The 18,029-nt window shown below is 49.7% G+C and overlaps 1 protein-coding gene across 7 annotated transcripts in view; it reads right to left on the bottom strand.

Annotated features, from left to right (window-relative positions):
- TTC7B (tetratricopeptide repeat domain 7B) overlaps window positions 1–18,029 on the bottom strand; it is a 255,976-nt gene that overhangs the window by 46,929 nt on the left and 191,018 nt on the right. For 4 of the 7 annotated variants that reach the window (XM_066344074.1, XM_066344077.1, XM_066344075.1 and 1 more), the window contains 2 exons: window positions 15,696–15,746; window positions 5,477–5,617 (listed from right to left, as the gene is read on the bottom strand). In XM_066344074.1, the coding sequence (XP_066200171.1) occupies window positions 5,477–5,617; window positions 15,696–15,746 (192 nt within the window). The remainder of the gene's footprint in view (window positions 1–5,476; window positions 5,618–15,695; window positions 15,747–18,029) is intronic. The other 3 variants (XM_066344076.1, XM_066344080.1, XM_066344081.1) reach the window with 1 other exon arrangement.

The raw sequence follows: 18,029 nt of genomic DNA, 5'->3' as shown, positions 1-18,029 counted from the left end.
TGTGTGAAGGCAGGGATGCTGTCTGTCTTCGTGGCCATCACAGTCCAGAACTGAGCTCCGACTGTGGCACAAAACAGATGCTCGAGGGCACTAGCAACTGAGAGCCGGCATGGGTGGCGTCTGCGCCACACGGCCGTCCCGGATTCTGGCCTCTCCACCTGGGAGCCGTGTAACCTTAGGCAAGTGACTCAACCGATGTGTGTCTCAGTTTCCTCATCTGTAAAATGAGATGATACGGTATTTATGCCCCACAAGGCTATCACGAGGACTAGACAAGTTAAGACATATCAGGTTCATGGGATAATGTCTGACACATGCACAGTCCTTGATAAATATCAGCTACCAGCAAGTTGTAGACTATTAACGAAAGCCCACCCTGGCAGATAAGGGGCAGGCCTGGGAGGTGCCTGGTCAAGAGTGACACTGCACCAGGCAGGCACAACCCTGGGACTGAGTGTGCCCTCCCACAGGCATTCCTGTGCAGCGACAACACACCAGCTGTCCGGGAGCTGTGCATTGCACCAGGGTGGCCATGACACAGGATGATCCCTCAACCCTGCTGCTGTGGGCACCTGGTGGCAGGGAGGACCTGGCAGGAAGAAGGGGGAAGGGGGAGGGAGAAGGGGGAGGGGGAAGGGGGAAGGGGGAGGGGAGGAGGGGAAAGGGGGAGGGGGGAGGGGAGGAGGGGCGAGGGGAGGAGGGGGAGGGGGGAGGGGGAAGGGGGAGAAGGGGAGAGGAGGAGGGGGGAGGGGGAGGGGGAGAGGGGAGTAGGGGGAGGGGGAGTAGGAAGGGGAGAGGGGGAGGGGGGAGGGGTAAGGGGGAGGGGGGAGGGGAGGAGGGGGGAGGGGGGAGGGGGAAGGGGGAGGGGGAAGGGGGAGAGGAGAGGGGGGAGGGGGACGGGAGAGGGGGAGGGGAGGAGGGGAGGGGGAGGGGAGAGGGGGAGGAGGGAGGGGAGAGGGGGAGGGGGGAGGGGGGAGGGGGAAGGGGGAGAGGACAAGCCAGGCCAGGGCCAAGGGATTTCTGAGAATATCACGGCTCTACATTCCCAGCAGAAACCAGAAAATCTGATCTTGTACATCTAAGAATAGCCGTTGGTTTCAACTGTGAGAGGTGCCAAAGTAAAAGCTATAATTATTAGTAAGTAACAAGCAGAAATTAACCACCGACTGCAAAGTCATTTTTAGCTGCCAGCCCGGTGTGGAGAGGGAAAGGTAGGCACCAGGAAGCTGCTTGGCTTGGACAAGGCTCTGGCTCAACTCCGAAGCTGAGCCCGGTGCCCCGCCAACGGCCAGCGATCTGGTCTGCCCGCTAAAGAGAACCTGGTTGCAATGCGTGGTGAGGGTGATAAACACCAGGTGCTCTATCTGCCCCCTGACTCCCGCCGCAGGGAGACCTGGGAGGCACTCCCTCTGTGCAGCCTGGGTGTCCCTTCTACAGAACGGGGGGCTAAACCCTCCTCAGAAGATAGTGAATGTACAGATGGCTCCGGAAGATACTTGAAACTTTCAGGAAAAGAGGACATAAAGATGGGTCATTGCTTTCTACATATCATATGAAGGAAGCCCAGATGTTATAAAGAAAAGATTGGTAAATGTATTAAAAAAAACTGGCAAAAAAAAAAAGACAAAAAACCTAAACAAGGTAACAATGAGGAGCAACATTTCTAGCCCATGTGACAGACACGAGGCAGACGTCTCTGACGTGTACTAACTGCTGACAGACCCACAGGACAAGCTCAGGGTCTGGGAAGATAAAGGGCAGACAGATGGACAACGGCAACACCATCTCACCTATCAGACCGATCAGACTGGCGGAGACCTAGAAGTCTGACAGTTCGTGGTGTTGACAAGGATGTGAGTGGACACTCGCACATTACTGACCGGGATGCAAACTGGAGCAATTCTATGGAAGGCGACCTGACACAACTGACCAAAAGTAAAGAATACACACCCTTTGGTCCAACCACTTTTAGGAGTTTACCTTACAGATACAGAACAATATATATAAAGATACTTACTGATGAATTGTCTACAACAGCAAAATACTAGAAATAATTATAAATGTTAATCGGGGAGTGCCGGTTAAGTGACGGTGAGCTCACACAGCGGGCTCACACTCAGCAGCTGTCGGAGAGCGAGTCGGCCTCCCGAGCACAGAGAAGCAGTGACCTCGGGGTGGGGAGCAGCCGGGACATGCACAGACTGCTGGCAGTGGGTACCCGTGGGCGAGGGGGGCGGGCTCAGAGACGGGGGAGCCTTTTCCCGTGATGTCTTCTGTACCTTTCCGATTGTGTCACGTAGGTCCAAACAAACGAGGGGAAACACATGCACAACCCATGAAGGTCTGCCGCCGGGCACTTCAAGAGAAGGGTCTGAGGCCTGGGGATCAAGATGTCCAGGACGGGAGGATCTACCTGGTCTGTGCTCCCACTGGCTCAGCCCGTTCCCTCACAGAGCAGGTGAAGGAGCTCAGGGGTCCTATTCATGACCTATCTGCTGTTCAGATGGACACACGAGTGGTGCAGGGACCCCTCCTACATGGACAGCTGACATCCTCTCAGAGTGCCCTACCGGCAGCCTTACAGTTGGAGCCAGCTCCCCCAGGGGCTCCCATCATGGGTTTCCACTAAGCTCACTGGAAAAACAGCCCTGAGAGAAGAGACCCACAACGCCCCCAAAGCGCCACAGCCTTCATGTTACACCTCGATCTACCCAGTTTCCTCCAGAACGTGCACAGTTTACAGAATCCAGAAGCACTGCCAGAGCTGATGATAGACGAACATGGTACCTGGCTTCTGCCAGTTGTCAAAAGGCGGGGGTCATGTTCACGCTGCCTCTCAGAGCGGTAGAGCTCCAAGACTATGTGAACATACATGATTCTAAATCTTGACTCTAACAAAGTCACTGCCTTGAGTCCATATGGCACGAATCCTATGAAGATTCTAATTTATTCCGTCCATTCCTATTACATATAATGTTCACTATATGCGTGTAAGCGCTATGCACATTCTGCCCAGAGTAAGGCAGACGTGGCACCCGATTTCCACAAGTTCAATTTTACCATCATGAGTGTTAAAAGCTACATTCGTTAACTGGCAACGAGAGCTGTATTCTGTCCTATAGGCTATGGCGATGAGAAACCCATGTTACATGATTACTGAAAAACTCAAGGAGAGTCCCAAACAGTTCAATGCTCTAATAAGCAGCTACAGAATTTCCTCCCAGAGTCCCAGCCAGCCACGCAAAGAGGGACAAAGTCTGACAGCTAAGTGCGGGGCAGCAAGCCATAGGGTGGAGATGTCCTGGGGCTTGGTGACTCTCATTTGGGTCACTCACTTTTCCAAGGAATAAGCCAGACAAGCAATGCCTGAGGCTAAGGGAGCTAATTCCAGCCTAGAGGGTTCACCCTCAGCTCTTCTAGTGTTTTAGATGTTGGCCCTTCATGACTAGACTTCACAGCCAGTTTGGAAGACAACCTTGACCCCACACCGGGCCTGCAGGTTCAGCCAGTCTCCCCTGGCCCGACACAGACCCATCCTCCGCTTTTCCTGTCTTCTGTAGTCACTGCTCACAAAGCCTATTGAACAGGACAGGCACCTAGACCGGGCCGGACTTTCTGTAAGGGAGTGGCGGAGGAAGGCGTGGCTGCCCCCTGCCCCCAGCTCCTGGAGGACCCGAGAGAGGCCCAGCGCGGGCAAGCGTCTGCGCGGGAGGAACAACCGGCACATTCACGAGTCATCGCTCGCTTGCACCTCTGCTTAGAAGAATATCATTTGTTAATTTACAGTCGCTATTATGGCTCAATTAAAGATGCCAACACAGAAGAGGCCGGCTGAGCTTGGCTATGTGACATGCCAAAGCCAGGTAAGTCTGTGTTTTCATCTACGAAGATCTGCCAATGGTTTCAAACAAGGCTGCACATCATACAATTAGCTTTGGCAAAAAAGGAGTAAACAGATGGACAGTGGTGGATAACAAGGACTTTCCCGGCCAAATCTGGGCTTTTACCATGCACCCTGAGAGTCAAGCCTGGGAAGGCCTTGGGAGGGTCTTGTAAAGACATGAGAAAATGTGAGGAACAGAAGCTGCCTTTTTTATAGAAATATAAAAATGTAAGGATGTCAACAGCCATCATTTGCTCGATTCTCTGTTGAGTGGGCTTGTTACTAGAATGCCTGCATGCAGGATTTATTTTAGGATTTCCAGCTACGCAAAAGCAGCCACGTGAAACTGAGGAGGGGCATTGGGCCTGTTTCCGGGCAGTTTCCAGTTCAGCAGGTCCAGTCCCTGCCTCCTCCTCTGTGGATGACCAGGCATGCCACCAGAGAGCGGAGACATCAGAAACAGTGCCCCCCCCCCCCCCGCTTTGATAAAGACACCTGCGTCAGCAATATGCCTGTCCCCTCTCCTAGGACTCTAAGATTTTACTGCTGTGATGTGCCAGGCACTGTGCTCATCAAACCCAGCATATGGCGCTATCAACTGTCAACCCCACTGTACAGATGAGGAAACTGAGGCTGAGAGGCAGCTATTCACTTAAATCTACACAGCTGCTAAGTAGTAGCACTGATACCCCACCCCACCCCCCAAGTCCGCAGGCTGTGCCGACTTCCGGTCTGGGACACCATGCTAAGCTGTCTCCTGCAAAGGAGGTCTGAGGTGCACTCTTTGGGCCCTGCCCTCTGCACAGCGGGCTCCCTGGGATCCTCAGAGTCCAATTCAGGAGCTCCTTCCTGGATGCCTGCCCTGTGCCAGGCTCCGGGTCATGGTACTGAGGCAGGCAGGAGGGGGAGTCACAGAGTATGTAACTCACGGTTCCTACAAAGAAGTACGGTAGCCCCCCTGGTCTGCAATTTTACGTTCTATGATCTCAGCAACTTGTGGTCAACTGTGGTCCAAAAACAGTAAATGGAAAATTCCAGAAATCAACAATTCATGTTTTAAATTGCATGCCATCCTGAGTAACGTGATGAAATCAACCTGGGACAAGAACCGCCCTCTTGTCCGGAGTCCCCACACTGTGTGTACGGCCGCCCGTTAGCCACTTAGCAGCCGTCTTGGTTCTGGCACAGACTGGTGCAGTATCACGGTGCTTGTGTCCAGGTCACCCTCGTTTTATTTAATAATGCCTATGGCAACTCAGGTGTGCCAAAGAGAGACTGTAGTTCTTCTATTTTGTTACTGGTTATTGTTGTTAATCTCTTACCATGTCCAATTTATAATTACACGTTATCACAGGTATATAAAAAAAGGAAAAAACATAATACACGAACAATTTGATATCACCCAAAGTTTCAGGCACCCCCTGGGGGCTGGCACGTGCCCTCCTCGGATAGGGGTGGCTGCTGTGGTAACACGCTGCTATGACTGCAAAGCTTTGATTTCTTCTGAAGAGGGGCTGTGGGCTAAGGAGGCCAGTGCCCACAGGACCCGGCAGGTTTTGGGGGAGGGAGACCCACAGTGGGGCAGAGCGGTACCTGCGTGGAGCCAGATCTGGGCCAGCGTCATCCAGGGGTGCAGCGGGCCCTGCTTGGGGGCACTGCTCTGCAGAGAGGAGGCCACTTCTGACAGCGCCTGTTCCACTCTTGAGGCTGCCACCGATGTGGCGTGGACAGAGCCTGTGGGGGGGGGTCCGAGAAGATGGCATCAGACGTGAAAGGGCAGGCCCAGCCAACCGCCCCCGCCCCACACACAGACAGTTCGGGACGTACGCACACTCCTGTCCCCACGATGCTTCTACGTTTCATTGTCCATAAAGAAATGCAATCAGGACAGCTGGAACCTCACTTTCTGTCCTTTGCTTTAGCTAATCTCTTCATCTGCAACCAGAGCATGCCAAGCTCAGTGCTCCCTCCAGCAGCTCGGTCTGGGCAGCGTGTGTCGGGGCGGGAGGGAGGGGTATCGCTAGCACACAGCTGTGCCGCACCTTCAACACGGCATAAGTGAACTCACAAAGCTCCCCGTGAGCGCCTACACCTAGAAACAACACGGGGCAGAGGAAGGAACTGTACTCGCCTTCAGGGGTAACCTTTGGAGCAGATGGGGGCCACTTCCAGGACAAACTACCAACTTCTCACTTCATTCCCTGGCCTTCAGGAGGTGGGCAACACCCTAGATTGGAAACCACATTCCAGAACACGACTCAACTGCAGAAAAAGCACACTTTTGTCCTGTGTATAAGCAGACGTCTGCTTCCACTGGACCGAGCGGGGGACGGCTTACAGTGAAGGCGCCCGGGGCTCAGAGGCTGCACCTGCCTAGCTCTTACGTACACGGCTGTCCTGAAAGGCGAGGAAAGGAGCATGTTCGCTGGCCAAAGCAATCTGGCAAAACCACTTCCCTGCAGAAGAGAGTCAAATGACTCATTCCTTCCTCCTCGTGCTGACCTTCCAGAGGTCCCGATGACCCGAGACCACCTCCTAAAGCAGGGGCTTGTTCCCCACCTCTTCCCAACAACCTCTCTGGACGCTATGGCTCTATTCAGGGCAGGGGCTTCAGTTATTGCATGTTTAAAACTGTTGATACTTATTTTCACCGGCAACATTTTTAGCTTATAATTCATCATAAAACTTAGTATGGAGATAAACTTCGTTAGTGGTGACTATCAACTCATCATAATGTTTAAAACAGTGATAATATGTAAAGAGACAGATGCTGACTGCTCAAATAAACCGAGTCGGTTATACTCTGGGTAAGACAAAGTTGTGAGCATAAAAACAAATTCTGTGGGGCTTCGAAATGAATCATAGTTTATCCATTTTAAGAGTGTTTTCAGGAAGAGACTGGCCATCCATACTGTGTTTTGACTGGTCCAACATGAAGGAAACATGGGTTTCTCTACAGAGACTCAACTCCTTCGAGGGAGTTTGGTGCAGGTGAGTTAGGGGAGGCGGCTGGAAACCAGACTGGCACCCACCTTCCGTGGGCAATCCACACACAGACAGCACCCACGAGGATGAACCACCAATGGACATTTAGTCCTGTCCAAAATGTCCGGGGAAATGTCTGGTCCATGCCAAAAGGTCCTTAAAATTTGGTCATATCAAACACCTTCACGAGCACTTCCGGTCCATGCCAAGTTGTCCTTGATATTTGGTCCTGCCAAAAACGTCCACGCTTAGAAAACATCGCAGGGTTCCAAATGTCAAGGACCTTTCGGCATGGACCCAGGGTCTTAGCGAACATTTGAAAAGGGGCAGATGTCAGGCAAGGGGACAAGCTAGACAGAGGACAGTACCTCTGGGGTAGGGCCGCTGAGTCCTCCACGTGCGTGTTGCTACATGAGGAGGAGGAACGCGGGCCCAGGCAGAGACACTAACTGATGCCGTTCTGATGCGGGAGAACCGATCACGTTCAGGCACAAGTCGACTTTGCTTAGACAAAGTGTGTCTGACTACTTAAAAAAAAAATCTAAACAGCCGTTTTGATTAAACTGCTATTGATTTTTTTTTGGCGGCTTGTTTTGTTTTTTAACCTTGCTATGGAAAAATAATACTTTAACTTTGATAAAAAGGACTTGATGTAGTTTCCCTGAGATGTTTAGTGGTAGCTATCAGTGAAATAAAGGAGGTTACTGTTGCTATATCCCATGGGTCGGGAACCTATGGCTCGCGAGCCAGATGTGGCTCTTTTGATGGCTGCATCTGGCTCGCAGACAAATCTTTAATAAAAAATAATAATAACGTTAAAAATATAAAACATTCTCATGTATTACATACAATCCATTCATTTTCTACTGTTCATTTTCATGGTTGCAGGTGGCTGGAGCCAATCACAGCTGTCCTCGGGACAACACCAAATTTTTATTGGATAATGTGTAAGGTACACGGGTCGTTGTATGGCTCTCATGGAATTACATTTTAAAATATGTGGCGTTCATGGCTCTCGCAGCCAAAACGGTTCCCAACCCCTGCTATATCCTGATCTGACAAAGCTGGTTTGCCCTCTCATTGGCTATCCTGAACAAGTGGTTCTCGACCTTGGCTTCACCTCAGAAAGACTCTGGGATTTAAAAAATCATAGATACATGCCAGATCAACTGAGTCACTAACTCCAGGGGTGGGGCCACCTGAGAGATCCCAAGGGGCAGCGAAGACTGAGACATGCCGATCTGGAGAGCCAGGGGGCGGATGCTACCACCATTCCATCAAGAAAAGCTCGAAGGCGAATTGTGCACACGCCACCCAGCTTGGGCCCCGCTGCTCCCCGTAGCTCAACAACCTGGGACCTGCTCCCCAAGCTTCCTGGTCTCACAGTCCCTTTCGACTCAGAAAGGTTGTTGAGACCCCTAAAGAGATTTCATTTACATGGGCTCTATCTAGTGATATTTACCACATTAGAAATAAAAACTGAGATAGGTTTACACTATTTGGTCATTAATTCATTTCAAAACAACAATCAACTACTATTCCAGAAAAATTCTGCAAATTTTCTACCAGGTTCTACGGCTCCTTTGCTATAAGAATTTAGTGACTCTTGGAGGGGCTAATTTTGCTTTTTGGATTAACTGGGTCATTTGGTCTACACATGAAATAATCAGAACTTTTGCCAAAGTTCCTTCCTTTGTAGTATCTATATACAGCTGGATTAATTGATTCTTCTCATAAAAATGTTTCACTGTGAACAAGGTCTGGCAAATGATGGTGATGATGATGATGATGACAACGACAACAGTGGGGGATACCAGTTTCAGAGAACATTCCATGTTTCACGTTAGTACTTTAGATATATTATCTAATTTAATCTTTAAACAATTCTTTGAGGCAAAATTGAGATTTAATGAGGTTAGGTAATTTACCCAAAGCCATACAGCCAACAGATGGCAAAACCAGTCTTCCAATCCAGCTCTGACAACACCTCCTCCAGGAAGGCTGTTATGGGCCTTCTGTCTCTTCTCCCTATCACTGCCCTGGAACAAGTTAGGCCTTGGGTCCTCTGTGCTCCCATAACACCCCAGGGTATGGTTATCACTGTACAGGTCACACCATTTTATGTTAAAGATGATGTAACTGTCTTTCCTATTAGGCTGTGTGTGGCTTCTGAACGCAGGGGCCATGCCTTCCACTCAGGTATTTTCAGGGCTAACAATGCCTTGTACATGGTAAGTGCCTGGAGAATGATGAGTGAGCACTGTCCGTAGACATGTCACTGTACACAATCTGGAAGAGTGGTCCCCTCCTTTGGATGCTCTACTATCCTTCTCTAATAATGGCTCAGAGGCCAGAGCCTTCACTGCCACAAAGGTCTCAGTGTGGCTGTCATCACGTCCGACAACCTGGACTAAAAGGGACGGTAGCACACAGATCAAACACTGCCCCTCATGTAGTGACTCCCGCCCCCATGCAACTAACCCAGTTATACATGGGGCTTAACTGAGGTTTGTCAGAAATTGCTTTCCTTCCTGGTCCTCCCCTTTTACACACAGTTCACAAGGGCAGAGGCCCTTCATGCTCTGAGCTAGGGATGGGTATTAGAGCATTCAGTTATTTATTAGTAATAGCAGGGAACTAACAATAATAGTAAAATTATTTCATAGTTCACACCTGCTATTCTTGGCAACAACAGTATGAAGCAAGTTCTTCCACTGGATTAGAATTTAGAGGATAAAAAAGGGCTGAACATTGTTATGAACCAGATTGAATATATCTGATTAAAATATAATTAAAACAACTTGCGTCTTTCTGTTTCATAGGACTCAAATGGTATGTGTCAAAAGAGATACTGGAATTTGATTTATGCACCTAAGTAACTAGAAGGGCTAGTCTAACCTACGTATTTTTAAAGTAACCTTTTTCTTTCACACCAAAGCAAAAGTATTCCTATAGCAGACGTGGGGGTGAAAAGGATTATTACTCTAAGGGCAATTTACAAACCAAGGCTTGAAAGGAGAAGACTATAGGACATATTTCTAATCTGAAATCTAAGACTGGAGAAGAAGCTTCCTAATAACCAGGTTCCACAGGTGAGCAGGGAAGTGTCTCCGACTACTGCTCATCGAATTATGAGTCATTGGAGAAGTGCTGTTCCCGGTGTAACCCTGAGGGCTGAGCAGCTGCTGTGCTCCAGCAAGTCCCCAGGCGCAGGTCACGGCGGCTCTGAAGCCACCAGAGCCGAGAGCTAACGCAGGCAGGGAGAGCATGCCATCAAGTCTGGCCCGGGCTCTGTGACCTAGTTGCCTGTGCAGTCCAGGGGGCATGAGAGGCCACACAGCGGGAGACCTGCATTTCCTCCAGCCGTCTGCTTTTCCTTCCCTCACCCGGATGCCCAAGAGGACATGTTATCTCGGACACCTGATACAAAGGCGGAGTGCCACTCAAAGAGCTGTTCTGATACCCACACCCAGGGTTTTCATCTGGGCTCACCTAGGACCAGCATGTGGGGGAGGGGAAGGCAAGGCGAGGACCCAGGAACTGTGGCGAGAGGCATTTCCGCACGGGCCAAGAGGACCAGGAACCGAGGCCTCTGCCCTCAGGAGGCTGAGTCAAGCTCTGAACCCCTTCCAGAGCAGGGATTTCTGACCATGCTCCTATCATATGCCAAAGCCTGCTGAGACACCCTGTCACAAGCGGGACACTGGGAACAGTCAGCTCAAATTGCCTTTGCAGCTGAAGCCTTGACAAAAACCCTTTTTCCAAAGCACATGACACCTGTGGCTCACTCCACTCGGACCTCAAGTGCGGCACTCACACACGAACCATACTGTGCCACTCAGAGTTCTCTGTTCTAAGGGATCTCAGAGCCAATGGTTTTGGTTAACCAAAGGCATGGTAAATTACGTGGCTTGGTTACCTTTGCTAACCATGCATTTTCACAAGTAGGGTCACTGAACACATGGCATATATTTATATTCCAGCTGTCCTCTGGATTGTCCTGATGGCATTAAGTGGCTGTGGTCTGAAGGATGTCCACCTTCACAGTATGTAGAAGATAAACTAGATCTCAGATGAATCCCTACTCGCCTAGGGACTGGTGAGCATCACAATCCAGAAACAAGAGACAACTGTGACATTCATGCAGAAAAAATCCTCCACCAAAGACACCTCAGCAGACATAGCTCACACGTGTGCACAAGATTCTGGCTGTTCTTTGCTTCCTGGCCCCAGAATTAACTTAGGAGCCTCACGTGCGTGAAGACGGGCCCCACCCCAAATCCCCTCTCCGTCTGTCAGCCACATTCTCTCTGCCTGATGTCACTGCAGCCACTGGCCCTTCCCACGTTTGTCTGAAAAGAAACAGAGCTGCTCCAGCAATGGGCATCATGCGGAATTGCTGCTGCTCATGTGCCTGTATGCACCCCTGCCCCGGCCTGATGTGATTCAATGTTATCTGTCAACAGCAATTATTCAGCTTCCAGTTCTTAGAAGCTGTGCCCTTGAAACTATTAAACTAAGAAAGAGGAAAGGCAGCAATTCACCTCTTACAGATCTTGACTGCTGAGCAGCAATCAGAATGACTAAGCATTCCGCCAGAGAGCTGTACTTAAAAATTTTTCTTTTTAGCAGGAAAAGAATTTCTGTTTCTAAAGCTAGGGCTTAGAAACAAATTAGTCCAACACTCTAGACTGCTGGCCGGCCAAAGACCCTCTCACACCTGCGCCTGCGCACTAAGACCCAGGATGTCCTCGGGGCCGAAGGAGGGGCAATAGAGTAGCAGTGACCCTCACACCTGCGCCTGCGCACTAAGACCCAGGACGTCCTTGGGGCCGAAGGAGGGGTAGTGGGGTAGCTGTGACCCTCACACCTGCGCCTGCCCACTAAGACCCAGGATGTCCTTGGGGCCGAAGGAGGGGCAATAGAGTAGCAGTGACCCTCACACCTGCGCCTGCGCACTAAGACCCAGGACGTCCTTGGGGCCGAAGGAGGGGCAGTAGGGTAGCAGTGACCCTCACACCTGCGCCTGCGCACTAAGACCCAGGATGTCCTCGGGGCCAAAGGAGGGGCAGTGCGGTAGCTGTGACCCCCCCAATATCACACCTGCGCCTGCGCACTAAGACCCAGGACGTCCTTGGGGCCGAAGGAGGGGCAGGGGGGTAGCTGTGACCCCCAATCTCACACCTGCGCCTGCGCACTAAGAACCAGGACGTCCTTGGGGCCGAAGGAGGGGTAGTGGGGTAGCTGTGACCCTCACACCTGCGCCTGCGCACTAAGGCCCAGGATGTCCTCGGGGCCAAAGGAGGGGCAGTGGGGTAGCTGTGACCCCCCCCCCAATATCACACCTGCGCCTGCCCACTAAGACCCAGGATGTCCTTGGGACCGAAGGAGGGGCAGGGGGGTAGCTGTGACCCCCTCACACCTGCGCCTGCGCATTAAGACCCAGGATGTTCTTGGGGCCGATGGCGGAGGGCAGTGGGGTAGCTGTGAACCCCTTCACATCTGCGCCTGCGCACTAAGACCCAGGATGTCCTGGGGCAAAGGAGGAGGCAGTTGTGACCCTCTCACACCTGCGCCTGGGTACTAAGACCTAAGACGTCCTCGGGCCGAAGGAGGGGGCAGCTGCAAAAGGAGTGATGATTCCATTTTTTGAAGGGGGAGGAGATCGAGTCCCCACTCACTTCAACCCTAAAATTAGGCGTATTTTCTCTGTCCCTTTTTTTTAAACATTAAGTATTTTGGTCCATCTACAACCCCCGTGGGCGTTAGGACAACTTCCATCTTTGCTGGAGGTAGTCCTGGCCGAGGAGGTGGACGTGGGGTGGTGGCCTCCTCAGGGTGCACTGCCACCTCCCCTTCTTTGTAGCATGTCCACTGATGTGATGGGGACACGGGGCTGTCGCAGCTTCACGGGCCACTGTGTGGTCCTACCCAACTCCCACTGACAATGAGGCCTCCTGCTGTGGGGTCCTCTGATCAGTAAGTTTGGTCACCATATTCCTTCTCCACCGAGTGGAAAAGAGATTAAGACAGCCCAGTAAGTCAGGACAGCCAAACCCATGGCCCCTGGATGAGATCACAATTTCCCAACAACTAACAGAATTAATCAAGCACAGTTTAAACCTGTGTCTTCTGAAAGGGAAGTTCTTCCCGGGAAGGCGTTAGGGCAGGCTTGCTCTAAGGCGGGAAGAGGCTGGGGATGTGGTCACCAGCAGGCATGCGGGGTGGCCCAGCAGGCTGCTGGTGGCGCAGGCAGGGCCAGGCGGTCACACGGAAGCATGGAGGGACACCGTTCACACGCATGCAGGGAGATGCCTGCTATCAGGGAGTGTGCCGTGGCCCTGGGCTGGAGACAGTACCTGCTGGAGGACCACACTGGGCAGACGCCCCATCTCCAATGAAACCTTCCCAGTTCATTGCATGTGCTTTTGGATGGAAGTGCCCTTTTGCCTGGGGGAGGCTGTGTTTGTCTTTGAGTGCATCCTATGAGAACAGCCTCCCAGGTACAGGCGATTCTCTAATCACCAGACGCATACTCTAGCTTCTGTCTCAGGGCCACTTATTACTGACTCATCAACCTCCTAAAAGTCCATTCAATCATACTGAAAGAAAGATACCAGAGAACAGATGAAGGAGACTTTAATTAAACTAGCAAGAAAAGGTTTATATTTGAATCATTAGGGCTGAACTTTTAAAATGGCCACGCTAGGCGTCTAAGGCCATACCACCCTAAATGCACCTGATCTCTGAAGTTACAATGGTCACGCTTCAAACGCAGTGGGGTCAGCCATAGAGGAAGGTTTTCATCTATAGATTTTTTTTAAAAAGCTACTTTATTATATTAGGCAGGAGCACAGGGCGAAATATACCACCTGACTCGTTACTTCCTGATCAAGATACACATTTTTGAATGTTAGACTATGTCAAGTAAAAAATAATACACTAGCCGTAATGGAAAGAGAAGAACCTACGGGCTGGAGCTTATTTCTGAACCTCATTCCACATGAGAGGTGTGCTTTTTCATTAATCCGTTCATTCTCTCCTCCCAGCTGCACATTTCTAAGGAGAGCAGCAGATTCGCGAGAATCAGTGATGTGAAACACTGAGCCAAGAACCCAAGTCGGCAGCGTTCTTGATTTTAGCGCGTTCTTGGAGAGAACAAAACGTCAACACGTTTTCCTTCAAAATGACGACTGCTAGAGCATTCAAGAGTGGGGGCGCCGTGGGCCCAGAAGTCTAAGGGGCAGTGGGCAGCGTGGGGAGCGCCCCTGCCTGGCTGTGACTTGGGGAGAAGGGCATCTGGCTGGGACTTGAAGTCAGGACAAGCACCTGGCACACCTTCAAGGCACGTGTGAAGAGGAGGACTGGTAAGCTCCCATCTTTACAGAAGAGGAACCGAAGGCCTCTGGAGGCTGAATGAGGTGCCTGGTTTCCTTGGCAGAACTGACCCTTGAACCCAGGTTTCCTGACCTTGAGTGAGCTGGAGCTGTTTCTATATAAAGTGGAAAATACACGTCCCTTGTGTAAATGTATCCAATCTAAATAGATAAATAAATAAGTAAGTAAAAAAGAAAGAAACCTCACTGTAATGGTGGTGGCCGAGGCCAGGCAGGTTCACAGTGGATTCGGGCAGATGGTAGAAGAACCACGGAGCAGGAAAACACCAGGCCATTTGCATTTACTGGAGGCTCGCAGAGAATGGCGAGCGAATTAGCAAAGGAAATGGCTTTTCGCAGTGGAGGGCAAGGGATCGGAACTGCACCTTGTGGTGGCAGAAGAGCGATCTGGAAGAATCACCACGGAGGAAGCAATGACAGGCTGTAGACACGTGGCTTTCTGCCATGTGCTCACGCACTGTCGTGCAAAGTGCCTGCAGCTGGGAAACCAGCAAGCAAGCCAACGCAGCTGTTTTCCCCACAGACTTTTAAAAGACAAAGTCCCACAAAAGCTGAGCTTGATTTCAGAGGAAAAAATCTACTCCCTGAGGGGTGTATTTGCTACAAGCAGTCAAGGCCCACATCAAACACACTGGGTCACCATATACACCAGCACTTCTCAAGATGCAGCCCCTGGCACTGTGACTCCACAGGACAGAAACAAGGATGGAGCCAGCTTCAGAAACACTGTCAGAGTTAAAAGGGTCTTCTTGAAGTTTTTGAACTGCAGGACTTCTCAGAGCCTTTCCTGTGCTAATGTGAACTGTGAGTCTCTAAAAATATTTGACCAGGGAGAAGCAGTGATCTAAGAAACAGTTTGGAAAATGTGATGACTCACTAATACCTTAAAAGAATACCACCTAAACAACGGTCCTCTAGCCAGGGAAGTGGTTGGTTTCCTTTAAACTTCGGTAGTTTTTGTTTAAGTTTTATGATGCCTGTTTAGCTCATTTTAGGAAAATTAATGATTAGGATTATTTTTCTATGTAGCAATAATAGTTAAACTGGAAAGGAATTTCAAGATTCAATCGGTTCCCTCTACCCAAACTTTACCGATGGCCCGCACTGGGGACACTGGGTGTCATACTCCTCATCGGCACCCGTGGGTACAGCCTCCCACCCATCTACCTCATGCCATCACTCGGGCATTTTCCCTGCAATGGCTTCTTCTGTGGTCTTTCCCAGACAAGTACTGCCTCCTTGGTATTTAAATCCAAGCTGCTGCGTAAGCTTTGGGATCTCGGGAGACAAGCCCCAGGTGGTGGAGTGGGCAAGCGGGGGCGGCTAAGTGTCCAGTCTCAACAACCAGCAACCACAACACACGTTCCAGGGTGGAGGGAAGCGTGACTCGGAGACCCTCGGAAAGGTTAATAGATTGGTAAGCTACTTACTAACGGTAAAAAGGGAGGGGAAACCATGAAAGCATACTTCTGGAGAGTTGCCTTGGAACAACAAATCAAACCAAAAATTAAAACCAAGAAACAAAACATTTGAAAAATTAAAATTAAGGCTATAAAAGCAAATAAAGAGTTCTAATAACCTTCCAACTGTAAGTCTGGCTGCCTGGAATCAAATTTCAATTCAGGAATGACACATATTTTTCCACTAACAATGGTTGTTGTTTTTTTTAACCAAAGAAAGACCAGCTGGGCATTCCCTCTGCTGCGAAGCGCTCACCCAGCACGTGAAAGCTGACCCACTCATGTAACCTGATGTGTTTTGTTTCCGGGGCAGGAAATTCCAAAGGGAAGGGAAAAATAATCAAACAAGCAGTTTGCAGATCTTTCCACACATTAACCCTGATTATGATTCCAAGAGTTTGTAGGGTTTGGCTAGTTTTCATTTCAATGAAGACAAAGGCCGGGAGGGAGAAGTTCAGAAAACCTCAGGGCTTGGCTGTCTGTCCTAATGAAGCCTGGGGATTCAAATTCATAACAGTTGTAATCGGGAAATCCTACAGTTATCACTAATGTATGGTATGTTTTCCACTTCTCTAGTTCAATTGTATCTATAGAGCAAAAAAAAAAAAAAAGGATTCTTGGGTATTTCAGTCCTGGTTAAAATACCTGGTCACTTAGAGAGGTAGGTAACTCTCAGGATGGGAAGATGACTCACAGCTTCACGAAAAATGAACTGACCACTGCTCGGGACACATACAGTCAGCAGAGAGCCCAGTTGGGGATCTCCACTCTAATGTTTTACTAATTCACCCCACGGGATGAGTCAGGACTTCACTCTGAGGGGTTTAAAGGAACACGGGGTCCTGGGCGCAATGCAGAAGTCCTGGCAGGGTGTGCGGGTCCACGGGCTTGTGGCGCGAACAGGAGTGCAAAGGGCGGTGGGAACATTGTCAAGGTGTTCTAGGACAGTGAGATCCCATTTAATGACAAAAACCTGGGCAAAAGGCAATGTAAAAGACCATTTTTGTGGAAAAACTGAAGTTGGCAGTTGCCCCTAGGTAGACATTGTTTTAAGGGGGAAAAAAATCTACACTGCTCACAAAAATGAGGGGATCAGGGAACATGCAGACACCCCAGCACTTTCAGATTTTTGTACAGTGCATTCTCACCAATGAAATAAAAGTTGGTTTTGCATCTCATTTGCATAATCGAACAACTTTCTTTGACTTGTTTAATTTTCTGATGTTCTTGTTTAATAAAGCAAAAAGTCAAATGCTGGGTTTTTTTAATCGCTTCATATTCATTTTGAAATATCCCCTATTTTTTGTGAGCAGTGTATATTAAGAAGCGGATTAAAATCCACATAAACAGTTTATTAAGCATTACCTTTGTCTTCCATTTCAGAAAACCGGGACTGCCATAAAGCAAGGCTCAGAGAGCACTCAGAATGCAGGTGAGTGAGGTCAGAGTGCTCCTTGGGCTGCGTGATTTATTTTAGGTGGTAGCCTCATTTCTGCCCCGACATGTGTGTGCGCGCGCGCGTGCCCACGCATATGTGTCAGTGTGTCACGCAGCAGGTCAGCCATCCGGAGGACGAGCACATTAGAGAGAGTAAGTAGTTCTTTCTGGCAGTAGTCCCCCTTATGAGTTTTTGTTCAGCATGTAACTGAGCATTTGGAACAAAGATGAGCCTTTATAAATCATGGATACAGGGATTACAGTTTCTGGCACTGCCAGCAAAGTGAACATTAAATAAATGAGTCAAAAAACAGAATGGACTCTCCTGGTAAGATCCATACTTAGGTCCCATTTAAGGACTTTATCAACCAGTGTTTCATTTTAATACAAGCTTTTTTTTTTTTTCCATTGTCAGGTTCCTGGACGCCCTAAAAGAGATGTGCAAATCTCCGTATTATTTAAAAGCAAGATTATATTAAAATACTGCTCAATTTTTCTGAATAGTGTCATGACATAAACACTACATTTTCCTTCGCTGCAAATGGAAAATAATTTATAGCATTGTTTTTCAAAATGTAGTGTATAGCCTGACCAGGCAGTGGTGCAGTGGATAGAGCGTCGGACTGGGATGCAGAGGACCCGGGTTCGAGACCCCGAGGTCGCCAGCTTCAGTGCGGGCTCATCTGGTTTGAGGAAAAGCCTACCAGCTTGAACCCAAGGTCGCTGGTTCCAGCGAGGGGTTACTCGGTCTGCTGAAGGCCCGCGGTCAAGGCACATATGAGAAAGCAATCAATGAACAACTAAGGTGTTGCAAAGCGCAATGAAAACTAATGATTGATGCTTCTCATCTCTCTCCATTCCTGTCTG

The sequence above is a fragment of the Saccopteryx leptura genome, chromosome 6 (assembly GCF_036850995.1).
Source record: "Saccopteryx leptura isolate mSacLep1 chromosome 6, mSacLep1_pri_phased_curated, whole genome shotgun sequence".
In the NCBI taxonomy this organism is placed as follows: Eukaryota; Metazoa; Chordata; class Mammalia; order Chiroptera; family Emballonuridae; genus Saccopteryx; species Saccopteryx leptura.
Note: the sequence above shows the minus strand (reverse complement) of the source record. Positions and strands in the feature narration are given on the sequence as shown.